This window comes from Curcuma longa, chromosome 15 (genome assembly GCF_044706935.1).
Source record: "Curcuma longa cultivar G26 ecotype Majalengka, Jawa Barat chromosome 15, ITB_CL_G26_1.1, whole genome shotgun sequence".
In the NCBI taxonomy this organism is placed as follows: Eukaryota; Viridiplantae; Streptophyta; class Magnoliopsida; order Zingiberales; family Zingiberaceae; genus Curcuma; species Curcuma longa.
The window spans coordinates 4,956,735-4,981,715 of NC_133875.1; the positions used below are offsets into that span (position 1 = coordinate 4,956,735).

The 24,981-nt window shown below is 38.2% G+C and overlaps 5 protein-coding genes across 5 annotated transcripts; 4 read left to right on the top strand and 1 right to left on the bottom strand.

Annotated features, from left to right (window-relative positions):
• Positions 1–5,082: 5,082 nt before the first annotated feature.
• LOC141845893 (zinc finger protein GAI-ASSOCIATED FACTOR 1-like) lies at positions 5,083–6,907 on the top strand. Its single transcript, XM_074733897.1, has 3 exons — positions 5,083–5,248; positions 5,359–5,764; positions 5,989–6,907. The coding sequence occupies exons 1-3, from the start codon at positions 5,083–5,085 to the stop codon at positions 6,905–6,907; spliced, it is 1,491 nt and encodes a 496-aa protein (XP_074589998.1).
• Positions 6,908–7,909: 1,002 nt separating this feature from the next.
• On the top strand, positions 7,910–10,548 carry LOC141846661 (phytoene synthase 2, chloroplastic-like). Its single transcript, XM_074734702.1, has 7 exons — positions 7,910–8,106; positions 8,254–8,780; positions 8,864–8,914; positions 9,413–9,585; positions 9,680–9,915; positions 10,011–10,203; positions 10,264–10,548. The coding sequence occupies exons 2-7, from the start codon at positions 8,312–8,314 to the stop codon at positions 10,444–10,446; spliced, it is 1,305 nt and encodes a 434-aa protein (XP_074590803.1). The 5' UTR covers positions 7,910–8,106; positions 8,254–8,311; the 3' UTR covers positions 10,447–10,548.
• A 1,109-nt stretch (positions 10,549–11,657) lies between these two features.
• On the top strand, positions 11,658–15,625 carry LOC141846135 (SNF1-related protein kinase catalytic subunit alpha KIN10-like). The gene is made up of 5 exons (XM_074734129.1): positions 11,658–11,850; positions 13,991–14,175; positions 14,542–14,724; positions 14,806–15,194; positions 15,546–15,625. The coding sequence occupies exons 1-4, from the start codon at positions 11,667–11,669 to the stop codon at positions 14,980–14,982; spliced, it is 729 nt and encodes a 242-aa protein (XP_074590230.1). The 5' UTR covers positions 11,658–11,666; the 3' UTR covers positions 14,983–15,194; positions 15,546–15,625.
• A 1,971-nt stretch (positions 15,626–17,596) lies between these two features.
• On the top strand, positions 17,597–23,915 carry LOC141846086 (SNF1-related protein kinase catalytic subunit alpha KIN10-like). The gene is made up of 11 exons (XM_074734068.1): positions 17,597–17,868; positions 18,440–18,630; positions 21,255–21,439; positions 21,880–22,062; positions 22,144–22,275; positions 22,360–22,545; positions 22,897–22,986; positions 23,058–23,141; positions 23,221–23,352; positions 23,433–23,642; positions 23,724–23,915. Exons 2-11 carry the CDS (start codon positions 18,447–18,449, stop codon positions 23,835–23,837), a joined length of 1,500 nt encoding a protein of 499 aa, XP_074590169.1. The 5' UTR covers positions 17,597–17,868; positions 18,440–18,446; the 3' UTR covers positions 23,838–23,915.
• Positions 23,916–24,084: 169 nt separating this feature from the next.
• Positions 24,085–24,491, bottom strand: LOC141846087 (histone H4). Its single transcript, XM_074734069.1, has one exon. It carries the CDS (start codon positions 24,454–24,456, stop codon positions 24,145–24,147), a length of 312 nt encoding a protein of 103 aa, XP_074590170.1. The 5' UTR covers positions 24,457–24,491; the 3' UTR covers positions 24,085–24,144.
• Between the last annotated feature and the right edge of the window lie 490 nt (positions 24,492–24,981).

The window sequence follows — 24,981 nt, forward strand, 5'->3', positions numbered from 1 at the left end:
TTAAAATAATTTTAATAAATTAATAAGATTATTTTAATATAATAATATTTAGAATTTATAATTTAAGAATCGAGATTTTAAAATTTAATTACAATTGTATAACAATTATAAATTTAATAAATTTGATAAATTGATACGGAGTATTTTGATATAATAATATTTTATATATAATAATTCTGATTGAATTAGAAGTCAGAGAAATTAAAATTAAAATTATTCAAAAAATATTATATAAATGTTTTTTTAAGTAAAGATTTTTTTAATCAAATCGATCAAAGTTCATGAGCATGATCAAAGGACAAGAAAATCAGGATCATTCATATTTTTATCTGAAAAATTAACAAAAAAAAACACGAAATTGTTTTCCCTATAGTCGTGGAAGCATGCCAGATTATTTTAAAAGGAAAAAAAATGTTGACCAAACTCATTATTCTTAGGGTTGACTTTTTTGTTTATGATTCTCATGGTTGGAACTTCATACTACATAGTCAAATTAATTAATACGATAAATATTGAGTCAGGCCCGGCTCTAGGCATAGGCCGGTAAGGCCTGTGCCTAGGGCCCAATTTTAATTGGGGCCCACTGGTTAGGATATTTAGGGTTAAAGGAGGGTAGGATTATTGGATTTAACTCGGAAAGCCCCGATCCGCATCCGCTGTCCCTTCGCATTCTCGCCGATCTCGCCTCTTCAAAACCCCGATGGCCCGATCGCCTCTTCATCTCCCCTGTTCTTCGACGCAGGCGAAACCGCGACTTCATCTGATCATCTCCCCTGTCCTTCGACGCAGGCGAAACCGCGACTTCATCTGATCATCTCCCCTGTCCTGAGCGTCGGATCCCATTTCTCGCGAAGCAGTGCCGGCTCGCCGCCCCATTTCTCGCGAAGCAGCGCCGGCTTGCCGCCTCATTTCTCGCGAAGCACCGCCGGCTCGCCGCCCCATTTCTCGCGAAGCAGCGCCGGCTCGCCGCCCCATTTCTCGCGAAGCACCGCCGGCTTGCCGCCCCATTTCTCGCGAAGCAGCGAGCGAAAGGTTGGGCGTCGGCCGTCGGATCCGGTAGCCCATTTCTCGCGAAGCAGCGCCGCCCCATTTCTCGCGAAGCAGCCCCCATTTCTCGCGAAGCAGCGCCGCCCCATTTCTCGCGAAGCAGCAAGCGAAAGGTTGGGCGTCGACCGTCGGATCCGGTAGTTTCTCTTGCATTCTCGCCGCCCCATTTCTCGCGAAGCACGAGCGAAAGGTTGGGCGTCGGATCCGGTTGTTTCTCTTGCATTCTCGCCGCCCCATTTCTCGCGAAGCAGCGAGCAAGCATTCTCGCCAGTCGCCGCCCCATTTCGCTTGCTGCTGCTGATTGCGCCCTGGTTCCTGCGTCGGATCAGGTAGTTTTTTTTCTTTTGCTTTATTCTTCCAGTATTATTGTTGATGAGATTTACTGATTTAGGTAATAATTTTTCGTGTTTGATCCAGCTGTTCTACAAGTCCTTTGACGAATCGTTCGAGGGGCGGTGGATCGTTTCTGACAAGGCGGACTACCAAGGTAGATTACTTTCGGATCTATTATTAATTTTCAGTAGATCATTTATTATTAGAGTAAATATTCATCTTTCAGTTTCTATTATTAATTCTATTATTTTTATTTCTATAAAATAGTAGAGAATTATATTATTATTATTATTTGAATATAAATATGTCTACTAAAAAATATGATTATGGACATGCAAAACGTATGAAAAAAAATAGAAGAATTTAATGAATCTCAAAAAGGTGCACTTGATAAATTTGTTATTAATAATAAAAATCAAAACTCAGAAAATAATGTAATTGAAATTTTAAATGAAAAATCAATTGAATTAAAAGATAATACCATAGGACAAAAAGAAATTTGTCTTAATTTAAACGAAGAAAATAATACTAATTCAGAAGAAAATAAATCAATAGATCTCAAAAATAATAATACTGATAAAACTATTATTGAAAATATATATGATCCAGCACAATGGAAAAATATAAATACAAATTTAATAGATTTATTAGTTGAAAAAGGTCCAATTAGAGAAATATATAAATATTTTCCAAATGATGAAAATTGTAGACATTTTTCTACAATGCATTATATCCGAAAATTACCAAATGGAGAAAAACATGACAGAAGATGGTTAATATACTCAAAAGAATTAGATAAAGTATTTTGCTTTTGTTGTAAATTATTTAGTCAAAAAATAATTATAATTCAATTAGCAAATGAAGGTTGTCGAGATTGAAAAAATCTTAGTGCTAAGCTTAAAAGTCATGAAACAAGCAGTGAACATATTATAAATATGATATACTTGGTTTGATATTGAAATGAGATTACTTAAAAATAAAACCATCGATCAAAATTTATAAGAAAAGATAGCTTATAGAATATTACTGACCATACGTGTTAGTGTAGCTTCAGCGGAAAGAAGTTTTTCAAAATTAAAATTAATAAAGTCTTATTTACGTTCAACTATGTCTCAAGAAAGATTAAATAATTTAGCAATGTTATCAATTGAAAAAAATTTATTATTAAAACTTGAATATGAAAATTTAATTAATAATTTTACATCTCAAAAAGCAAGAAAATTTAATTTTATATAAAAAATTATTTTAAAATTAATATTTTAATTTATTTTAAAAAAAATTTAAACCCACCATTGTTGGTCTCAAGTCCGAATTAAAAAGGGTGAGAGAAATTTTTTTAAAATAATAACAATCATTTTTTAAAAAAAATTTGCCTAGGACTCCCCGTAGGCTTGAGCCGCCCCTGTATTGAGTTTTAATGTCACAAGTAAAAATCCGCTTAGGTGATCTTTGATGTGGTTGCACTAAGTATACGATATAGACGAACCGAATGATAATTAAGCTCGTTCAAGGTGCACCAGGACGGATTGGGTCTTACACAAGGAGATTAATATTATTTTGTCAATTTCATAGAGTCCCTTTAGGTAAAATTCACTAGTAGCACATAGATCTATAGAATATTCTCTCGTAGCTCTTTTAACTTCACCTAGCTAGTCGTGTTCCTAGCTAGATAAAGCCGATAAACTATGGTTAGAATTGAATGATCACCCGTATTGTCCCACGGCGATTAGATGTGAATTTTGTTGGATTGCTAAACAATCTTTGATCATAGTATTTTTTTCCTTTTTTAGTTGGGTAAAATAATAAGACTTTTCAAATTTAAAAATTTAAGGGCATTATAAAAAAAGATAAACTCTATGGACTGAAATGAATTTCCCTATATATATATTTTAAAAATAATTTCATTTTTAAGAGTTAAAAAATATTAATATCAATTCATAACATATAAATATTAAGAAAGTTTCAAATTTTGGATCTATTTTTTATATTATTTATAATTCTATTTTTAAATATTTCATAATTTAATGTTTTTAGTTTTTATGGTTGAAATTATTTTTTATTACGTTAAGTGTTCTGTAAAAATATAAATGATGTGAGTACTATTTTTATATTATTGCTTTATAAAAATATAAAACTATTTTTATGAATTTTAAATTTACAAATGTGGTTATTTTTTGTTTTATAAAATCATAATTCTCTAATAATTAAATTAAGTTTAGAGATTTGAACTAGTTTTACATGAATAATAATTTAAAAAACAAAACTATTTCTCCAATATTTTTAAGATTAAAAACGTAATTAAAAAACAAAATTTTTGTTTTCATAATAATTATTTTGATGAGTATAGATGATGCTAGATAGAATAATAATTATTCTGGAAACTTGTTTTCATAATAAAATTTCAGAGAAGATATTAAAAATCATCAAATGCATAAAATAAGTCATCTAAATTTAACTAAATAAAATTAATTAAATAAATATTTGAATAGTCTCAAAACACTTATGATACAAAAAAGAAAAATAATCTTAATATATTGATAAAAATTATTTAGAGTTTTTGAAAATACTTTAAATAATATTTTTTGAGCATAACACTAGATTATTATAGGTTACACCCGATAACGAATGTATATTTCTGAATAAATTTTGATTTGATATATTAAAGATCCCGTGATTCAATTCAAATAAAAAATTATGATCTCTTAAAACTCAAATTCCCTGCATTAAAAGATTAGCAAGTTTAGACTACGAGTAATTAGAGAAAATGAAGGAGAACGAATGATTCTACCTAATAACAAACTCTTCTCTTCTTCTATAAGGAGATACTTGTATGATCCTAACATGTCCTAAATGCCTTCTAATCCTTCTTTCTTATTCTACATAGTCGTTTGAAGTATTGGTGAGCCCTCAAATCTTGGAGTGAGAGGAATTCCATTCCACAAATAGTTAGGTACCATGAATGATCAAAACCTCCATAGATACAGTAACAGATTCGAGGAGACCATGCATGCATGCTTTGTCCATTCAAGCCAGTGATCATGCAAGAGATCATCTCACTACTGTGCCTCAAACTGAGGGTTCGATCTGATCGGATCAGAGAGGTTGAGTTCTTGTCTGCATGCAACGCCAACAGCAACAGACGACTGGTTTTAGGGTTTTACCAGGGCCAGTAATGCCTGCCACATAATGACACACTTGCTTGCTCCGGACACCATCAACAGCAACACACCTCTCTCTCTCTCTCTCTCTCTCTCTCTCTCTCTCTCTGTTCAATTGTGGTGTGAGATGGGTGAGGAATAAGAGGAGGGGGAAAAGTGGAGCAGAAAAGCAGAGAATAATCATTCATGGGAGCTAGAAAGAAAAGCATGATGAGTAAACTCACAGACATCGCAAACCGAGCCCTATTACTGCCTCTCCTTCAACTAGCAGGGACAGCAGGAGTTACAGATAGAACAAAGAAGAAAAGATCAAGGAACCTCTCCTTTCTATTCTTGTAGAGTGGAGTTGGAACTAGGTTTGGCTCTTGTAGATCTTTGATTTTGGTTTGTTCTTTAATTTTGGAGGTTTTGTTGAGATAGATCTTTGAGGTTTGTGGAAGATTAATTCATGGCGGCCGCCAGCGATCAGTGCTCTCCTCCATGTCTGATTTCCTTCGCCAGAAGCCAAACGAAGAAATTGTGAGAGAGAAAGATACCGATCGAGATGAAAGCGGCGGCCTTTTCGTCGTCGTGCTTCGTCGGAACCGGGGAAGAAGATCGGCCATCCAGCCACCATCTGTCGCCTCCGCCACCGCAGCCGCAACCGCCAGCGGCGGTTGCACAGTCCGCTGCCCCTCCCGGGAAGAGCAGGAACCTCCCTGGAAACCCAAGCAAGCTCTCCTCAACTCTTCTCTTGAATTTAATTTGATTTTGATCGAAAAAAGATGATCTTTTCGACAGATCTACTTGTAAAATTCGAACAAATTCATTTAATTTGCAGATCCTGGTGCGGAGGTGATCGCATTGTCGCCCAAAACCCTACTGGCCACCAGCCGCTTCTTCTGCCAAGTGTGCGGCAAGGGGTTCCAGCGGGAGCAGAACCTGCAGCTCCACCGGCGCGGCCACAACCTGCCGTGGAAGCTGAAGCGGAAGAGCCCGGACGACGAGGCCGCCGCGCGGCGGCGGGTGTACCTCTGCCCGGAGCCGACGTGCGCCCACCACGACCCCTCCCGAGCCCTCGGCGACCTCGCCGGCGTCAAGAAGCACTACAGCCGCAAGCACGGCGAGAAGAGGTGGAAGTGCGACAGGTGCTCCAGGCGCTACGCCGTGCAGTCGGACTGGAAGGCCCACGCCAAGATCTGCGGCACCCGCGAGTATCGCTGCAACTGCGGCACCCTCTTCTCCAGGCACACCACTCACTTGTACTTCCATTAATTCCATCACCATTGCTGCAACTGCTTTACCTTCATGCTGCGAGCACTCTTCTTCTCCTTTAACTTCGCTGCATGACGTCTAGGGTTAAGAAAGACACGCACAGCAAAGCATCTGCAAAGTGGGCAACTGCTCACTCGTGAATCATCTCTCTCTCTCTCTCTCTCTCACATTTCGTTTGATGAATACACTGCTGCAGGAGTGACAGCTTCATCGCCCACAGAGCCTTCTGCGATGCACTGACGCAAGAAAACGCGAGGTTGCCTCCGGCGATCGGCATCGGCGGCCACTCGTACGCAAACAAAGGCGTAAGCTACCTCGGCCTCCCGCAGCTCAACTCCCAGATCCCGGACTCCTTCCAGTTGAGGGCCGCCGGAGATAGCACCACTACCCACGAGCAATCATTCAACGTCGACGTCCCTCGCCTCAACACCGCCTCCTTCCTGCCACTCCCGCACTCTTCCCATGGTCAACTCTACCTCGCCGGCGAAGGCAGCTATAATGATCTCCATGGCTTCAGCTTCGAGGATCCGCCGTTGCTCCAAGGAGACCAATTTGGCTTTGGCGCCTCGTCGTCGGCTGGGAATAATTATTTTAACAATAACCTCTGTTTCTTCCCGACCGCCGGCGAGAATGAACAAGATCAGAGCGGCGGAGGAGGTAACGTGCCCACCGCCGTATCATCTCTCCTCGCCGGCGTGCTAATGGGCCACCAAGCGGTCGCCGGCTCCAACATGTCGATGACGCCATCGCTCTACGACCACGGCCCGCCGTTGCCGCAGTTGTCGGCCACCGTGCTGCTCCAGAAGGCTGCCCGATTGGGCGCCACGTCCAGCTTCGCCGGTAGCGGTGGCGGACTCCTCAGAAGCAACGATAGGCAGTACCAAAAGATCACGAACTCGCTGGGCGGCCTCGAGGTCGCCGCCGACCATCAAATGGCGGCTGGTGGGTTCCGCCGGGCAATGCAACCGGACGACGTGGAGAAGGAGAAATTGAACACAAGGGACTTCCTCGGCGTCGGCGGCACCTTGAACTCACTGAGCGATCCATGGATCATACCTCCGGCGACAACTCGATCGGTCGGACAAAAACTACTGTCAGGAATCAATCTCGACTGAGACGCATTCTATCAAGATTCCACGGCTTCCTAAAAGACCTCCGCAAAAATCACCATAAAGATCGCCATTCACGGAAGTTCCATCCAACCGGAGCTCCTTCGAGATCGATCGGTGGTGTGACACTGCAGCAAGGCTCAGTTAACGAACTGTTTGTTATAATATATATATTAAGATTACGTATAATTAATTAATTCATTAATTTAGGCTAAAATTTTTGTATAATCATTTATTTATATCAAACTTTAAATACGAATAGATGAATAACTACCAAAATTATTTATTATTTTTTAAAAATATCTTTTAAATTTGTAACTTATATAGTACTTTTTAAAAGATTATGGTACAATTTATATCATTTTGCTTTTTTTTAAAAAATCTATAATTACTAAAATTGTTACATAATACACACATCGGATCTTAGTTTTTATTGGCATAAATGAAAATTACAATACAATTAAAGAAATAAATTTAAAGGAATAAATCACACTTTTGGCATCTTTCAACAATAATTCATTTAGCTATCGCTCATATTTAATTCTCTTGATTTTTTTAACGTTCATAATTTTAATTTGCACATGAAAATTATTTTTCTTCCCACTACTGATTTTTTTTAAATAATATATTTTTGTCTTTTGGCCGAAATTCTTTTGTACCTCTCTTTCCATACCTACATTCCTACCCGAATATTTGGCCAACCAAAGCATTCCACTTGGCACGCAGATATCTTTGCCCGTGAGAAGGGAATCGGCGTCGACCAACCTTGACCCCGTTCGCGACCCGCGTATCTTGCGTCACCGAATCATTGATGGCGCTGGGCCCCGCCTCGCACGCCAACCACGGGGGCGACTGCTTCGCGAAGAAAGCGGTCCACCCAATGGCGCGTCCTGTCTCAAGTCGTGATGTCAGCCGTGACCTAAATGGTCCACTCCGGAGGCCGCTGTCCGCCTCACTGCCGACTCCGTCCACGTGGTCCCGCCGCACTCGCCGCGACACTATCCATGTGATAACCCTATCGCTTCTCTCCCATGGCGCGATCGCCCCCCTTCGTCTCCCTCTACGTGTCCCTCTCCACCACCATTCCCTCCCTTCCGAGCCCACTCGAGCAGGAATCCGTCGCCCTCCCCGGAGCCCAGGGCAGTTCAGTGAAGCTCTCCAGTTGAGGTCTGATGGCGACTGCATACATTTGGTGGAAGTAAGCGGTGAGTCAATGAGTGCTTTTTCTTTATGATGCCGAGGTGGAGAACATCAGATTTAGAAGCTATCTCCCTCTTTTTGGTTGGTTTATGTTTCGATTTCAGGGTTTGCAAGTTTCATGGATTTTGCAAAGTTCGTTCTTTCTTTTTCAGGGTAAAGATTCCCTCTTTTGATGGTCCTGCCCAAAAAGATTCCCTCTTTTAGATCGAGATGGCAACTTTGCTGCTGCGGATGGTTTCTCCGGGGGATGCGCGTGTTGGGCTTGGGTTCATGGAAGCAGTTCGGGAAGGGGATCGGTCACAGGGAAAGGTGTCTGTGTTTCCTGCAATGAATCATGACGGAGAGGTCCAGAGAAGGAATCGAAGGTGGAGCTTGCGCTCGCTCTATGCTGATTCCAAGTACGCCTGCGTGGGGGTTGAGCCAGAAAAGATCTCACTTTTTCCCCGCGCGGCGAGTCTGCTGACGAGCGCCGGAGGAGAGATCGTGGTCTCCTCGGAGCAGAAGGTCTACGACGTAGTTCTGAAGCAGGCCGCGCTGGTGAGGAGGCAGCTGAGCTCGAACATTGCCGTCGATGCTAAGAAGCAGGACACGCCACTTCCTGGATCACTGGGCTTGTTGAAGGATGCCTACGATCGCTGTGGAGAAGTCTGCGCAGAGTATGCCAAGACCTTTTACTTGGGTGAGCAATCGAGGTTCATGGAACTTGCATCATCTTCCTCCATTACTCTTGCTGATGTGCTTTCTCTGTGTGTCTGTGTTCAGGGACACTGCTCATGACTCCTGAGAGAAGAAAGGCTATCTGGGCAATCTACGGTAAGCAATCTTGATGCAATAATTTGTTTTGAAATTTGCTTTTTCGCAATTTCGAGAGATCTTTAATAAGTTAATTGCTCGGATTCATCTACAATCTAACAGTCGACGACAAGATAATCCATTAGAATATGAAGAGCAGTTGTTCATAAGCTTTTGTTTGGATCCTCCTCTCCCAACAATCATGCCAAAATCGCATTGTAGATTACTAGAATAAGATATAGCTTGTTTGCACATGTTCTTGCTTAAACAATGTTATTCGTAGCTATCAATGCCAAAACGGCCTTCCTTAAACCATTAAACTATTGCATAATACAGAGTAGATTCTGTTAACCAACTTGATAAACTGTATCTGTTAACACAAACACCAGCATTGGCATAATGTTGCCTTTGTTATTCTTCAAAATTTCTGATTTAATTAATACCTGAAGAAGTTTTGCATAACTAATAGTTGGATGTTACACTTGGAGATGAAAATTTATAAAAGCATGGTGTGTTCAGTGTGGTGTAGGAGGACCGATGAGCTTGTAGATGGTCCAAATGCTTCACAAATCACACCAACTGCTTTAGACCGATGGGAATCAAGGCTGGAGGATGTGTTCTCTGGCCGGCCGTATGACATGCTCGATGCGGCCCTTTCCGATACCGTTAGAAAGTACCCTGTCGATATCCAGGCATGCATTCAACTTTTATGAAGACATTGTTTGAATGGAACTGCTATATATCAAATAACTGGGGCACACAACTTCTTGTTGTTTGGATTTTCAGCCATTTAGAGACATGATTGAAGGAATGCGATTGGATTTAAAGAAATCAAGATATAAAAACTTCAGCGAACTCTATCTCTATTGCTACTACGTCGCCGGAACTGTGGGATTGATGAGCGTTCCGGTGATGGGCATCGCACAAGAGTCGAAGGCCACAACAGAGAGTGTGTACAGTGCAGCTTTGGCTTTAGGGATTGCAAACCAACTGACCAACATTCTTAGGGATGTTGGGGAAGAGTAAGTCATGATCACTCCATACAAATTCCTCAATTTGATCCTTAATAAGTTATCGACTTAGAATTGATGTCCCTCGATCTCTCTCTCACTCTCAGTGCTAGTAGAGGGAGGATTTATCTGCCACAGGATGAGCTTGCTCAGGCTGGTCTTTCAGATGAGGACATCTTTAATGGCAAGGTGACTGACAAATGGAGGAGTTTCATGAAGAACCAAATCAAGAGGGCGAGAGTGTTCTTCCAAGAAGCTGAGATTGGTGTAACCGAACTCAATCAAGCTAGCCGATGGCCGGTAAGATCACACTACTTTCCATGTTCCTATTGCATTGCCTGTTCTCATGGCTTGTTGCAGGTTTGGGCTTCTCTGGAACTGTATAGGAAGATCCTCGACGAAATCGAAGCGAACGACTACAATAACTTCACCAAGCGAGCTTATGTTAGCAAAGCAAAGAAGCTCATGGCTCTGCCTATTGCATATGGAAGATCTCTAGTTAGGCCATCTTCTCTGAGGCAGTCAAGCTTAGTGAAAGCATGAAGATGTAGAACACTTTGAGATGTACATTGTGTTTGTATATTAGTCAATAACAAGTATGGTTCAAAGTATAATATATTGTCCTGGAACATAAGTTGAGTTGGTTATGATGAAAATTTCGATGAAGTTGAAATAATATCTTTTTTCATCGTAGTTAATTGTAATTTTTTGATTTACCATCTTCATAGATGATTGTGTGATTGATTATGTGGGACCGTGGGAAGATAGTAGATTTTGCTCATTTCCTATCTTATCGAATTTACAGGTGATATTATATCTCCTTCAAAATAAGGGTAACAAAGTTAAATTCCTCTTGGTGGAGGATATTTAGGTAAATGCATTCTTTTTAATAAAAGAATATCTTTTTTATTCAAGAATTTTTATATTTAATTATATATAAAATTAAATCATATTATTATATAGTTATATTGGCCTGTAAGACTTAAAAAATAGTTTAAAAAAGAAATAAAATTATTTTACGAAATCACGACTTTGCTTTCTCCGCAAGAAACTCAACGGTCACCTTCGCCTTCCTGCGATAGAGAAAACTAATAAATGCAGCGCGAATTAATAATGTGCCGGCCGATTCGTCGGAATCGATCCGGACGGGCAGCCGTCGGTGGCGACGATGGCGGGTTGATGACTGGATTGTCTACTTGTAGTGCCTCCATCCATGGCCGGATCCCTCTTCCTTCGCAACTGCTCAGGTCGATCTCGTTTCGCCCTGCTTCCTTCTCTCCGCCGAATCCAAAACCCTATATCCGATCCTCGCCGCCTCCTCCGCTTCTCGATTCTCTTGGACGCCGGTGAGCCTCTGCTGATTCAGGTTGGGTTTCTGCTTCTTTTTGTTTGATTTTGGTACTGCAATTGTGTGATGCAGATTTCATTTCTTTTGGATCGTGGATTTTATTTTTTTGGTCTGGAAAGTTCCTATTGTGACATGCTGCTATCAGTTGTTTTCTACAGTTTATAGGCAATGTACAGGAGGAATTTTGGGGGTCTGTTATAGTTTTCTCTGTGCAGTTTCATAAGAATTTAAGTTACTTATGCTTGGTTAAAATCTTCTGAAGTTTTTTTCTTGTCACCTAATAGATGGGTTTCACTTTTCATGGCATTAATTTGATTGTATCTGCAGTTTCATTTGTGTTAAACACTTAAACTATTGAAGTTTCTTCATTGTTAAGCTTGTACGCATGCTCAACCTCCATTATTTCAGAGTCAAAATGGAAGGATCTGGTAGAGGTAGCAGCGCTGATGTAGCCTTGCAAAATTATAAGCTAGGGAAGATTCTTGGCATTGGATCATTTAGTAAGGTTAAAATTGCAGAGCATTTGTTGACGGGCCACAAGGTTGCTATCAAGATCCTGAATCGCCAGAAAGTAAAGAGCATGGGAGCGGAAGAAAAAGGTATGTCATTGCCAAGAAGAATTTTTTTCCTTGTTCTTCTTATCTAGATCCTTCTCCATTTTGAATATATTCATTGAGCTACTAAATAGAATATCAATAAACATTTTGCTAACAACTTGATGTATCATTTATAAGAGGTCCATAATAATCACATTGAATGTGGCAACTTTTCTCTAGGAAATTCAGTTGATTTCTATTCTGTTGTTTTTTTAGAGCCCTATCATCTGTTTGTATGATGTGTAGCAAGTTCACCTGCTGACCTATTCAATTAAAATGTGGATATTTCATGTTATTGGAGAACAGCTAATGGATAAAAATAAAATCTACTTCCCATCGCACAATTTACAGGTAAAATTTTATTATCAGCTCTTCGGTCAATAAGAATCCAAACGATGAAAACTGGAATATTAATTCCATATATTCTTAAAATACCTTTTCTTTCCTCATCCACGTTCATAAATGTCTGTAATGGTAAATCCAGTGGACCTAATCACACACCAAATTTCAGGCCTCGGAATATATGCGATCTAGCACCATAATTAAATGAGGCGTTGGAACTAGGTCAACAAATGATTATGCCAAGTTATCCATAATAGTGCCTATGTACCATGGAAACCTTCAACTGTCCAAGTGAGTCTAATAATGAGGCCTGAATTTTCCTTAGTGTTATGGTATCCTCATCAGAGCACAGCTGATTGACAATGCCTTTGCTGCAATATGCTTCTGCCCATTTCAGCCATATCCTCCAACAGCCTTTGTCTTGTGTTTCATTAATTTATTGTGTATGCCTTTTACTTATGCTCATGTCGTTAGTCTGGATTAGGCTCATTGGATCTGCTAATTCAATAGCTTGGTCTCTTGGAACCCTTCAAAAGAAGCCTTGAGTTTTTTTTATCATAAACTGCTTATCCCCTACAATTATAATTTTATTAATATTCTTTTGCACCTAAGTCAAGTAAATGATAAAAGAAAGATTTATATGTTCTCGGAGATGAATATTGCATTTTACTCATGCATACCTTTTTTGCCAAAGGCTATTGCGTACAATGGATCCTTTCCCCGGACCCCGCATGGCGGGAGCTTCGTGCACCGGGCTGCCCTTTTTTTTTTTATAGCTATCTTAAAAGTGGATTGTTACCACAAGTCATACTTGATAGAATGCTTTCCTACTTTCTCACTCATGAAATGGTATGATACATGATCTTGAAGCATAAATCAAAGGAGACAGACTTGACATGAATATGTAACACAACAATCATTTAATGCACATACACGCTTCAATTAGAGAATGTAAAATATTATGATTTCCTTTCTTATCATTGAGGTCTGAACACACTTTCATAATTTTATATATTTCATGATAAATGTTCCTAATTTGTTTCCCTTCTTTATATGATGTTTTGCACTTGTAAACAACCTAGATATAGGGATCTAATTATGCAAGTTGAAAACATGCAAAAACATATTATTAGCAAGATAAATACTCAAGGTCACAAAATTTAACTAAAAACATGCCTAAAATTTGTCTAAGATGGAGAAGGATCATTGACCATGATACTCTTGCTGTAATAAACATATCATGTTAAAATAAGTCGAATCATGGTCTGATTTTCAATTTTATATTTCATTTCTACTTGACAATTTATTAATGATGTCCTTCAACTCATTCAAAGTCAAGTGTTGGTGGAAAATGGTGCAGTAAAAATAGACCATTTAATAAATTGGATATTTATTTTTAAATTTTTTTTATCTTATTACTGCTTAAAACTAATTCTATTGTTTCACTTTTTATTGCACCTAGAAACCTTAAATTGTTTGGCTAGAGTCTTATTGGATTGTTGTAATGCCTACGGGAGAGGCTCCTTCTCATTGTTTTCACCATTCAAGAATTAATAAAGCAACTAGTAATTTGAAGATTTTCTTCTCTTGTGAAATCAGTGATTAAGACATGCAACACCATCTTGTTATACACATCAAGCAACCAATATTCTTAGATGTCCATGACTTTGATTTTCCCATATGATGCTTTGGAGAAACTCGGGCATAAGTTCCATATACGTCATCATTTCTTTGCAGTATTTACACTCTATGTTTACATTGTTTAATTGATATTTCCAGGTGACATATGTTTATATTGCAGTGAGACGAGAGATCAAAATTTTAAGCCTATTTATGCATCCACATATTGTACGCCTTTATGAGGTGATTGAGACACATTCAAACATTTATGTCGTGATGGAGTATGTCGAGTCTGGCGAGCTATTTGATTATATTGTTGAAAAAGGAAGGTTACAAGAGGCTGAAGCTCACCATATTTTCCTACAGGTACTTGAGAATTTCATGCTTCTTTGTACCTTGTCCTTGGATGTATATGAAAATCAAAGTTCCCATTTCATTATCTAATGGCGAGTTTTTTTTTGTACATATTTTGGTTGAGCGCATTTAATGGCTGGAAAAGTCTGTCTTTTTCAAATGCTTTCAAGAATTGGTTTCTGCTTCATTCTTTCTTGTTCAGTGTGTCTTTTGCTGGAGATTCATCGAGAATTTGTGTTATTTATACAGCATATTGACATTGATGTCAGTTTCAGTACATATTGATAAATTTTAGTACATTCTCTGATATTCTGAAACATGTCCAATTTTCTTCTTTTTTTTTTTGGGGGGTCAAAAACCTATGTCTTCGCCAATTAGATTATATCTGGTGTTGAGCACTGCCACAGCAACATGGTTGTTCATCGGGACTTGAAACCAGAGAACTTGTTGTTGGATTCAAACTGCAATGTTAAAATTGCTGACTTTGGCTTTAGTAACGTTATGCGTGATGGCCATTTTCTGAAGACTAGCTGTGGAAGCCCAAATTATGCTGCTCCTGAGGTATTTAGAAATTTTGATGTGTTGATTTTTCATTTTTTCCATTTACTTTGATTTGTACTGTGATGAGTTCATCCTCTTTAGGTCATTTCTGAAGAACTTTATGCTGGACCTGAGGTGGATGTGTGGAGTTGTGGTGTCATTCTTTATGCTCTTCTTTGTGGTACCCTTCCCTTTGACGATGAAAATATACCAAACTTGTATAGGAAAATAAAGGCAAGAAATGCAATCTCTTTACCATCCATAAACATAATACACTGACTGATTAACTATTGTCAATAATCCAGGCAGGAATATTTACTCTTCCTAGCCATTTGTCTGTCCTTGCTCGAGATTTGATTTCTAAAATGCTGGTTGTTGATCCTATGAAGAGAATAACCATTCCTCAGATCCGCGAACATGCATGGTTCAAGACTCGTCTTCCTCGCTATCTGGTTGTTCCTCCACCAGTTACTTCACAACAAGCTAAAAAGGTGGGGGGTTTTAGTTGTTACTCCGATTGATTATTATTACTTTGGTTAATGATATTATGTTAATACTTGTTTCTGTTAGGTTGTGATGGCTCAGCTAAGGACTCCAAGTAGTTATTTCTAAGGAATGAAATAATAGAGCAGAAATATATTCTCATTCCAATATTTAGTTTGTAAGAATTTTGTTCAAGTAATAAGCAAAGTATAGTCTCCAAATAGTTAAGTATGAAAACAATTTGTAGCTGCAGATTCTATAATCTTTCTCACTGTTCTGCAAAGGATGTCTTCTGGTTTCTAGTAGCCGACTTGGAAAATTCTATAATCTTTCTGACAAACAGTTGACCATTCTTGCAGATCGATGAAGACATCCTTCTGGAGGTGACTAAGATGGGTTTTGACAAGAACCAGTTGGTCGAGTCTCTTCGTAACAGGATACAGAATGAGGTATTTCATTTAATCAAAGAGCTTCATTGAGTCAGCAACCTCATAGTATGGGGCTATAACTGAATCCATCAGTGTTCATAATTAGGCAACTGTTTCTTACTACTTGCTTGCGGACAATCGTTTCCGCGCCACGCGTCCTGGCTATCTTGGTGGTGATTTCCAAGAAACCGTGGTATTCACTGTTTTGTTATATAAAACTGTTATTACTCGATCGTGCAACTGCGAATTATTTGGCTGCTTATTCGGGATTAAATACCTGTTTTGCAGGATTATTTGCATAACAATTCAAGTGGCATGGCAGCTCCACGTCACCAGCCTGGTTACATGGACTAACAGGGGATTAGTCCGAGAGCACATTTCCCCCCTCCTGAAAGAAAATGGGCTCTTGGTCTTCAGGTCCTCATTTGATCCTCTCTTCTCTTAATCAAGGATTCAATTAGTCCTTGATATGAAAAACTTTGATCATCCAGTCTCGAGCCCATCCTAGTGAAATCATGGCAGAGGTGCTCAAAGCTCTGCAAGAGCTGAATATTTCTTGGAAACAAATTGGGCATTACAACATGAAGTGCCGCTATTTCCCTGGCTTTGCCGAAACTGAAGGTGTTGATAAAAAACCTTTGGTGGTAAAGTTCGAAATGCAGGTGAAACCTTTCTCAATCATCCTCTCGTTTCCAATTGCCATCATATGGAATTTTGAGAACTGATCAATGACTTCATGCTTCATGCAGGTTTACAAGACCAGGGAAGACAAGTATCTCCTTGATTTGCAGAGGGTGACTGGGCCTCAGCTATTGTTTCTTGACTTGTGTGCTTTGTTTCTCGCTCAGCTTAGGGTCCTGTAGTGATTTACTTGCTTCTCTACACTTTTTTTTTGTTGATGTAGATGATACACTATACTCCAATAGTGTTGTAAATATCCATCGAAGCTCACCAAGCTTGTAGAACAAAGCACTTTCTTCATCTATGGCTTTAAACTTTCTACTGCTAGGCGATGGCCAGTAAGATCACACTACTGTCCTTTTGGATCGTAGCAAGACAGCCATTGTGGTGCCACTCATGAGCCTGTAAGGCTTTAAAGAAAAAAGGGAAATATAAAACAATCCCTCATTTATAATTTGTTTTTATCTAAAATATCTCTTTTTGCTTATCTTAGAGTTGCTTCGACTAAAGTTGCTCCAAAGCAACGCCTCCTTCTGGCTATTTTGACCAAAACAAGTTCAGTTTGAAGTTATTTGACCAAAATTATTTAAAAAATGATTAGATAGATAATTCATATTTATGCAGCCAGATAAAAAAAATATTGAGCAAACATAAAAAAATAGGTGACTCTTTTTTAAATAGATGACATTCTACTTTAATTTTTTTTATTAAAATAACATTCCATCTCATATTTCTTATCTAGATCTTAAATTAAAAATAGTAACTACAAAATCATAATTATTAAAATTATAAATATTAAATAAAATTTAAAAGGTTATAATTTTTATTTCATGATGCATAATATATTAAATTAAATTTTGATCAGAGATCTATATTTATTAATTAAAGATTTATATTTATTATCGGGTGTAATTCATAATGATTGATAAAAAAATTATTGAAAGATTTTTTTGAAGATTTTAAAAAATTTTAATTTTTTTATTAATAATTATGATTTTTTAATTATTATAACGTGATAGACAGATTTAAAATTTAGATGATTGATAAGATAATAATAAAATTAATATTGAAGAATAGTATTATTATTTTTTATATTTGAAAAAAAAAATCCTATGGAGTTTTTGTCGAAAGATATTTAAACATAAAATTATAAATATAGTAATGATAATGATGATATAATTTATTAGTAAGAAATGAATTCCATCCTCCGAAGTAAACAAGCCCAAAACTATACCCAATCGCATCTCATCGACATGCGGAACCACCGCACTTCACCATCGCCATCAACGTCACCTTCGCCTTCCTGCAATAAACAAAACAAATAAATGCACTTCTCTGCGCCGGCCGATTCCTGGAAATCGATCCGCACGGGGAAGCCTTCGGTGGCCGCGATGGCGCGTCGATGATTCGATTGCCTACTCTTCGTCCCTCCATCGATCGCCGGATCTCTCTTCCTTCGCAACTCCTCAGATCGATCTCGTTTCGCCCTGCTTCCTTCTCTTCGTCGAATCCCAAACCCTAGATCCGATCCTCGCCGCCTTCTCCGCTCCTCGATTAGCCTCTGCTGATTCGGGTTGGTTTTCTGCTTTTTTTTGTTTGATTTTGGTACTGCAATCGCTTTCCTTCCCCCTCCTCCCTTTCAATTCCGATATGAAAAACGTTTGCCTTTTCTTTTCCGTGATGTTGGAATTTTGAAACTTTGTGTTTAGCTGATGCGACGCTTGTATTTCCTTTCGTGCGTGATGCGGATTTCATTTCTTTTGGATCGTGGATGTTGGTTTTATGGTTTAGAAAGTTGCTGTTATGGCATGCTGCTATCCATTATTTTCTACAGTTTATAGTTGATGTACAGGAGGAATTTTTGGGGGTCTATCATAGTTTTCTCTGTGCAGTTTTATAAGAATTTGATTGTTACTTATGCTTGGTTAAAATCTTCTGAAGTTGTTTTTCTTGTCAACCTATTATATGGATTTGAGCTTTGTTCTTTTCATGGCATTAACTTGATTGTACCTACAGTTTCATTGTTGCTAAACTATTGAAAGTTCTTCATTGTTAAGCTTGTACGCTTACTCAACCTCCATCTCCTAATTAAATGAGCTAAGCAAACACGCTTAACTTTTTTTTTTCTTTTGATATTATTTCAGAGTCAAAATGGAAGGATCTGGTAGAGGTAGCAGCGCTGATGTGGTCTTGCAAAATTATAAGATAGGAAAGACTCTTGGCATTGGATCATTTGGTAAGGTTAAAATTGCAGAGCATTTGTTGACGGGCCACAAGGTTGCTATCAAGATCCTGAACCGCCGGAAAATAAAGAGCATGGAAATGGAAGAAAAAGGTATGTCCTTGCTAGGATTTTTTTTTCTTGTTCTTTTATCTAGATCCTCCTCCATTTTGAATATATTTATTGAGCTACTAATAAAACATCAATAAACATTTTGCTAACAGCTTGATGCATCATTTATAAGAGGTTCATCTATTCTGTTGTTTTTTAGAGCCCTATCATCTGTTTGTATGATGTGTAGCAAGTTCATCTAGTGACCTGTTCAATAAAAATGCGTATATTTCATGTTATGGGAGAACAGCTAATGGATAAAAATAAATCTACTTTCCATCGCACAATTTACAGGTAACATTTTGTTATCAGCTCTTCCGTCAATGAAGAATCCAAACGATGAAAACTGGAATATTAATTCCATATATTCTTAAAAATACCTTTTCTTCCCTCATCTACATTCATATAATGTCTGTAATGGCAAATCCAGTGGACCTAATCACACACCAAATTTCAGGCCTTGGAATATATGCAGTGACCTAGTACCATAATAAAATGAGGCATTGGAACTAGGTTAAAACCAAATAATTATGCCAAGTTATTTAGTGCTTATGTACCAAGGAAACCTTCTTTCGACTGTCCAAGTGACTCTAATGAGGGAGCCTGAATTTTCCTTGGCGTTGTGGTATCCTCATCAGAGCATTAGCTGGTTGACAATGTCTTTGCTGCAATATGCTTCTGCCCATTTTAGCCATATCCACCAACAGCCTTTTGGTTTGTCTTTCATTTATTGTGTATGCCTTTTGCTTGTGGTCGTGTCATTAGTCTGGATTAGACTCATTGGACCTCCTAATTCAATAGCTTGGGCTCTTGGAACCCTTCAAAAGAAGCTTTAAATTTTTTAATCATAAATTGCTTATCCTTGCAGATGATACAATTATTCACCTACAATTATAATTTTATTAAAAGGTTTTTAGGCTAAACTAGAATCTTGATGGGAAATACTAGAAGCGAAAGGTTTTAGGCTTAGTAGATACAAAATACATGAAATTTAAGTTTAGCAATATTAAACGTAATAAGACAATTGTTAAAATAGGAAAGACAAGTTATCTAGAACTGAGAGCTTTAAGTATTTAGGATTTTGCAGGATGATGATGGATTTGAAAGAGATGTCTTACATAAAATACAATCAGGATGGTTGAAATGGAGGAGAACATCGAATGTTTTATGTGATCGTAAAGTACCTCTAAAATTTAAAAGGAAGTTTTACAAAACAGCTGTTAACTTACTATGTTATATGACGTTGAATGTTAGGCTATGACTCGAGTACATGAGCAGAAGATGAAAGTTGCAAAGATGAGGATGTTAAGATGAATGTATGGACATACGAGGATGGACAGACTAAGAAATGAGAACATTAGAGAGAAAGTCGGAGTTGCATCTATTGAGGGAAAGCTCCGAGAGACATGTTTAAGATGGTACAAACATGTACTTAGACGACTAATAAATATTCCAGTTAGGTGATGTAAAACTATTACAAATACACACATCAAAAAGACTTGATTAGTAACAATAAAATAAAATAAAATAAAATATATTTAAGTATAGATGATGATATAATAGGGGATAGAGCCCACTGATATAGAAAGATCCTTATATCCGACCCCACCTAGTGGGATAAGATTTGGTTGTTGTTGTAATTATAATTTTATTAATATTCTTTTGCACCTAAATCAAGTAAATGATATAAGAAAGATTTATATGCTCTCTGAGATGAATAACACATTTTTCTCTTATATGCCTTTTTCTATAACTATCTTAACAGATGGATTGTTACCACGAGGTATATTTGATACAATATTTTCCTACTTTCTCACTCATGACATGGTAAAATACATGATCTTGAAGCATAAATCAAAGGAGACATACACTCTCACAATTTTCTATATTTCACGATAAATGTTCCTAATCTGTTTTCCCTTCTTTATATAATCTTTTGCACTTGCAAACAACCTAGATATAGGGATCTAACTATGAAAATTGAAAGCATGCAAAAAAACATATTATTAGCAAGATAATTACTCAAGGTAACAAAATTTAACTAAAAACACGCCTAAATTTTGTCTAAGATGGAGAAGGATCATTGGCCGTAATATTCTTGATGTAATAAACATGTTATGTTAAAATAAGTCAAATCATGGTCTGATTTTCAATTTTATATTTTATTTCTACTTGAGGAATATTTTATTAATGATGCCCTTCAACTCATTCAAAGTCAAGTGTTTGTTGGTAGAAAATGGTGCAGTAAAAATAGACTATTTAATAAATTAGATTTTTTTTTAATTTTATCTTATTACTGCATAAAACTAATTCTATTGTTTCTCTTTTAATGCGTCTAGACACTTTAGATTCTTATTGGATTGTTGTAACTCATTGTTTTCACCATTCGAGCATTAATAAAGCAACTAGTAATTTGAAGATTTTCTTCTCTCTTCTGAGATCAGTGATTAAGACATGCAACACCATCTTGTTATACACTTAAAACAGCCCATATGCTTAGATGTCCATGACTTAAAAACAGCCAATATGCATATGATCCATATACGTCATCATGTCTTTGCGGTATTTACACTCTATGTTTACATTGTTTAATTGATATTTATAGGTGACATTTGTTTGTATTGCAGTGAGACGAGAGATCAAAATATTAAGATTGTTTATGCATCCGCATATTATACGACTTTATGAGGTGATTGAGACACATTCAGACATTTATGTTGTGACGGAGTATGTTAAAGCTGGCGAGCTATTTGATTATATTGTTGAAAAAGGAAGGTTACAGGAGGTTGAAGCTCGCCGCTTCTTCCAACAGGTACTTGAGAATTTCATGCTTTTCGTACCTTGTCCTTGGATGTATCTGAAAATCAAATTTCCCATTTCATTATCTAATGGCAAGTAGTCTATTTTTGTTTGTTTGGTACATATTTTGGTTGAGCACGTTTAAAAGCTGGAAAAGTCTGTCTTTTCCAGATGCTTTCAAGAATTATTCTCAGCTTTCTTTCCTGTTCAGTGTGTCTTTCGTTGCAGATTCATTGAGAATTTGTGTTGTTTTACATGGCATTTTGATATTGATGTCAGTTTTAGACTTTTAGTACATATTGATAAATTTTAGTGCATTCTCTAATCATCTGCACATGCCTGACTTCCCTCTAATAATCTGAAATATGGCTGACTTCCCTCTCTAATAATCTGAAACATGCCTGACTTCCTTTCGTTCTTTTGTTGTCAAAAACCTACTTCTTCACCAAATAGATTATATCTGGTGTTGAGTACTGCCACAGAAACATGGTTGCTCATCGGGACTTGAAGCCAGAGAACTTGTTGTTGGATTCAAAGTGCAATGTTAAAATTGCTGACTTTGGCTTAAGTAACGTTATGCGGGATGGCCATTTTCTGAAGACTAGCTGTGGAAGCCCAAATTATGCTGCTCCTGAGGTATTTAGAAATTTTGATGTGTTGATTGTTCATTTTTTCCATTTACTTTGATTTGTACTGTGATGAGTTCATCCTCTTTAGGTCATTTCTGGAAAACTTTATGCTGGACCTGAGGTTGATGTGTGGAGTTGTGGTGTCATTCTGTACGCTCTTCTTTGTGGCACCCTTCCCTTTGACGATGAGAATATTCCAAACTTATTTAAGAAAATAAAGGCAAGAAATCCTATAACAATATACAATCTCTTTACCATCCATGAACATAACACACTGACTGATCCACTGCTGTCAATAATCTAGGGAGGAATATATACTCTTCCTAGTCATTTGTCTGCCCTTGCTCGAGATTTGATTCCTAAAATGCTGGTTGTTGATCCTATGAAGAGAATAACCATTCCTCAAATCCGTGAACATGCATGGTTCAAGATTCGTCTTCCTCGCTATCTAGCTGTTCCTCCATCAGATACTTCACAACAAGCTAAAAAGGTGGGGAGTTTTTAGTTGTTACTCCGATTGATTATTATTGCTTTGGTTAATGACAATATGTTAATACTTGTTTCTGTTAGGTTGTGATGGCTCAGATAAAGGCTCTAAGTAGTTATTTCTAAGGAATGAAAAATAGAGCTGAAATATATTTTCTCATTCCAATATTTAGTTTGGAAGAATTTTGTTCAAGTGATAAGCAAAGAATAGTCTACAAATAGAAAAGTATGGAAACAGTTGGTAGCTGATGATTCTAAAATCTTTCTCACTGTTGTACAAGGATGTCTTCTGGTTTTTAGTAGGTGACTTGAAAATTCTATAATCTTTCTCACAAACAGTTGACCATTCTTGCAGATCGATGAAGACATCCTGCTGGAGGTGACTAAGATGGGTTTCGACAAGAACCAGTTGGTCGAGTCTCTTCATAACAGAATACAGAATGAGGTATTTTTACTTGATTTAGCAACTTCATAGTATGGGACTATATAACTTAATCCATCAGTGTTCATAATCAGGCAACTGTTTCTTACTACTTGCTCGTGGACAATCGTTTCCGCGCGACGAGTGGCTATCTTGGTGGTGATTTTCAAGAAACCATGGTATTCAAACTGTTATAACTCGATCATGCAACTGCGAATTATTTGGCTGCTTATTCACGATTAAATACATGTTTTGCAGGATTATTTGAATCCCAATTCAAGTGACATGGCAGCTCCACATCGTCAACCTGGTTACATGGAACAACAGGGGATTAATCCAAGAGCAGCACATTCCCCTGCTTCTGAAAGAAAATGGGCTCTTGGTCTTCAGGTGCTCATTTGCTCCTCTCTCTCTGTCTCTTAATCAAGGTGTTCGATTGTTTCTTGATATGCAAAACTTTGATGATCCAGTCTCGAGCCCATCCTCGTGAGATCATGACAGAGGTGCTCAAAGCCCTGCAAGAGCTGAATATTTCTTGGAAACAGATTGGGCATTACAACATGAAGTGCCGTTATTTCCCTGGCTTTGCTGATTCCGCAGGAATGCTCAACAATGAGTCTGCTACTGTTGAAACTGAAGCTGCTGATAAAGAACCTTTGGTGATAAAGTTCGAGATGCAGGTAAATCCCCTTCCACATCGCCGATAACCATCATATGGAATTTTAAGAACTGATCGATGTCCGGCTTCACGTATCATGCAGCTTTACAAGACCAGGGAAGACAAGTATCTCCTCGATCTCCAGAGGTTGAGTGGCCCTCAGTTATTGTTTCTTAATTTGTGTGCTGCATTTCTCGCTCAGCTTCGAGTTCTGTGACGATCCTACTTTTTTGTTGATACAAGATTTACTCGAGCAAATTCACATACTCATATACTACAATTGGGTTGTAAATATATATATGGTTTGAAAAGCCATCGAGCTCGTAGAACGAGCGCTTGCTTCAGCAAATTATGGTTTGATTTATGCATTTTCACACAAGAACAATTGTGGGGAATTTAAACGGGTCGGATTAAAAGGGCATTCATATGTTTGATTACATGATTCAGCAGCAACATCTTCGTAAAAAGATGGCTTTTTTTTTACGGACCTAGTACAAACCCTAATCCTAGAGAATAGGAAGGCATCAGCCGCCGAAACCGTAGAGGGTTCGGCCCTGGCGCTTGAGGGCGTAGACGACGTCCATGGCGGTGACGGTTTTGCGGCGGGCGTGCTCGGTGTAGGTGACGGCGTCGCGAATGACGTTCTCGAGGAAGATCTTGAGGACGCCGCGGGTCTCCTCGTAGATGAGGCCGCTGATGCGCTTGACGCCGCCGCGCCGGGCGAGGCGGCGGATCGCCGGCTTCGTGATGCCCTGGATGTTGTCACGAAGGACCTTGCGGTGGCGCTTCGCTCCGCCCTTGCCGAGCCCCTTGCCTCCCTTGCCACGCCCAGACATTTCAACGAAGGAGGTGTTAGGAGTACAAGAAATACGAGGAGGCGAATCGCGGTGGTGCGGGGGAAAGCGGCGGGCGGGGAATATTTATGAGAGAGAGCGAGGAGAGGAGGGATCCGTGGGATGGTGTTTATTGTCCGTTCGATTTGGTTTGTAGAGTCGTGATCTGTTTGGGTTGCTTCATCCGGATCAGTGACGTGGTTGGAAGTGTTCTAATTGGCCGCCCTAATTTGATTGCATTGTTCTAGCGATTTTCATATTTGATGGCTTTGCCTTTGGATTTGTTTGGTATTGATAAAAATATATATATTAAAAAGTAAAAATTGAAAATAGATAAAATAAATAGATTTTTTAATGAATGTTTTTCTGAATAATAATTTTATTTGTAAAGAGTGATCAGCAAACAAGGACAACATGCGCGGCAAATAACTGCAAGCTCACTGTTTGAGATGAATAAAGCAAGTTTATATATATATATATATATTAAATTTTAGATTTACTTGACAAGTCTAAATATTTGAATTATAA

What these genes read in the sequence shown, in the direction of transcription:
- LOC141845893 (XM_074733897.1), top strand. Translation starts at nt 5,083, where the DNA reads ATGAAAGCGGCGGCCTTTTCGTCGTCGTGCTTCGTCGGAACCGGGGAA. An exon ending in GAACCTCCCTGGAAACCCAA is followed by an intron (nt 5,249 to 5,358) that starts GCAAGCTCTCCT and finishes TTTAATTTGCAG; the next exon opens with ATCCTGGTGCGGAGGTGATC. An exon ending in TGCGGCACCCTCTTCTCCAG is followed by an intron (nt 5,765 to 5,988) that starts GCACACCACTCA and finishes ACACTGCTGCAG; the next exon opens with GAGTGACAGCTTCATCGCCC.
- LOC141846661 (XM_074734702.1), top strand. Translation starts at nt 8,312, where the DNA reads ATGGCAACTTTGCTGCTGCGGATGGTTTCTCCGGGGGATGCGCGTGTT. An exon ending in AGTACCCTGTCGATATCCAG is followed by an intron (nt 9,586 to 9,679) that starts GCATGCATTCAA and finishes TTGGATTTTCAG; the next exon opens with CCATTTAGAGACATGATTGA. An exon ending in ATCAAGCTAGCCGATGGCCG is followed by an intron (nt 10,204 to 10,263) that starts GTAAGATCACAC and finishes GGCTTGTTGCAG; the next exon opens with GTTTGGGCTTCTCTGGAACT.
- LOC141846135 (XM_074734129.1), top strand. Translation starts at nt 11,667, where the DNA reads ATGGAAGGATCTGGTAGAGGTAGCAGCGCTGATGTAGCCTTGCAAAAT. An exon ending in CATGGGAGCGGAAGAAAAAG is followed by an intron (nt 11,851 to 13,990) that starts GTATGTCATTGC and finishes TTTATATTGCAG; the next exon opens with TGAGACGAGAGATCAAAATT. An exon ending in CAAATTATGCTGCTCCTGAG is followed by an intron (nt 14,725 to 14,805) that starts GTATTTAGAAAT and finishes CATCCTCTTTAG; the next exon opens with GTCATTTCTGAAGAACTTTA.
- LOC141846086 (XM_074734068.1), top strand. Translation starts at nt 18,447, where the DNA reads ATGGAAGGATCTGGTAGAGGTAGCAGCGCTGATGTGGTCTTGCAAAAT. An exon ending in ATAACAGAATACAGAATGAG is followed by an intron (nt 22,987 to 23,057) that starts GTATTTTTACTT and finishes GTTCATAATCAG; the next exon opens with GCAACTGTTTCTTACTACTT. An exon ending in AATGGGCTCTTGGTCTTCAG is followed by an intron (nt 23,353 to 23,432) that starts GTGCTCATTTGC and finishes TTGATGATCCAG; the next exon opens with TCTCGAGCCCATCCTCGTGA.
- LOC141846087 (XM_074734069.1), bottom strand. Translation starts at nt 24,456, where the DNA reads ATGTCTGGGCGTGGCAAGGGAGGCAAGGGGCTCGGCAAGGGCGGAGCG.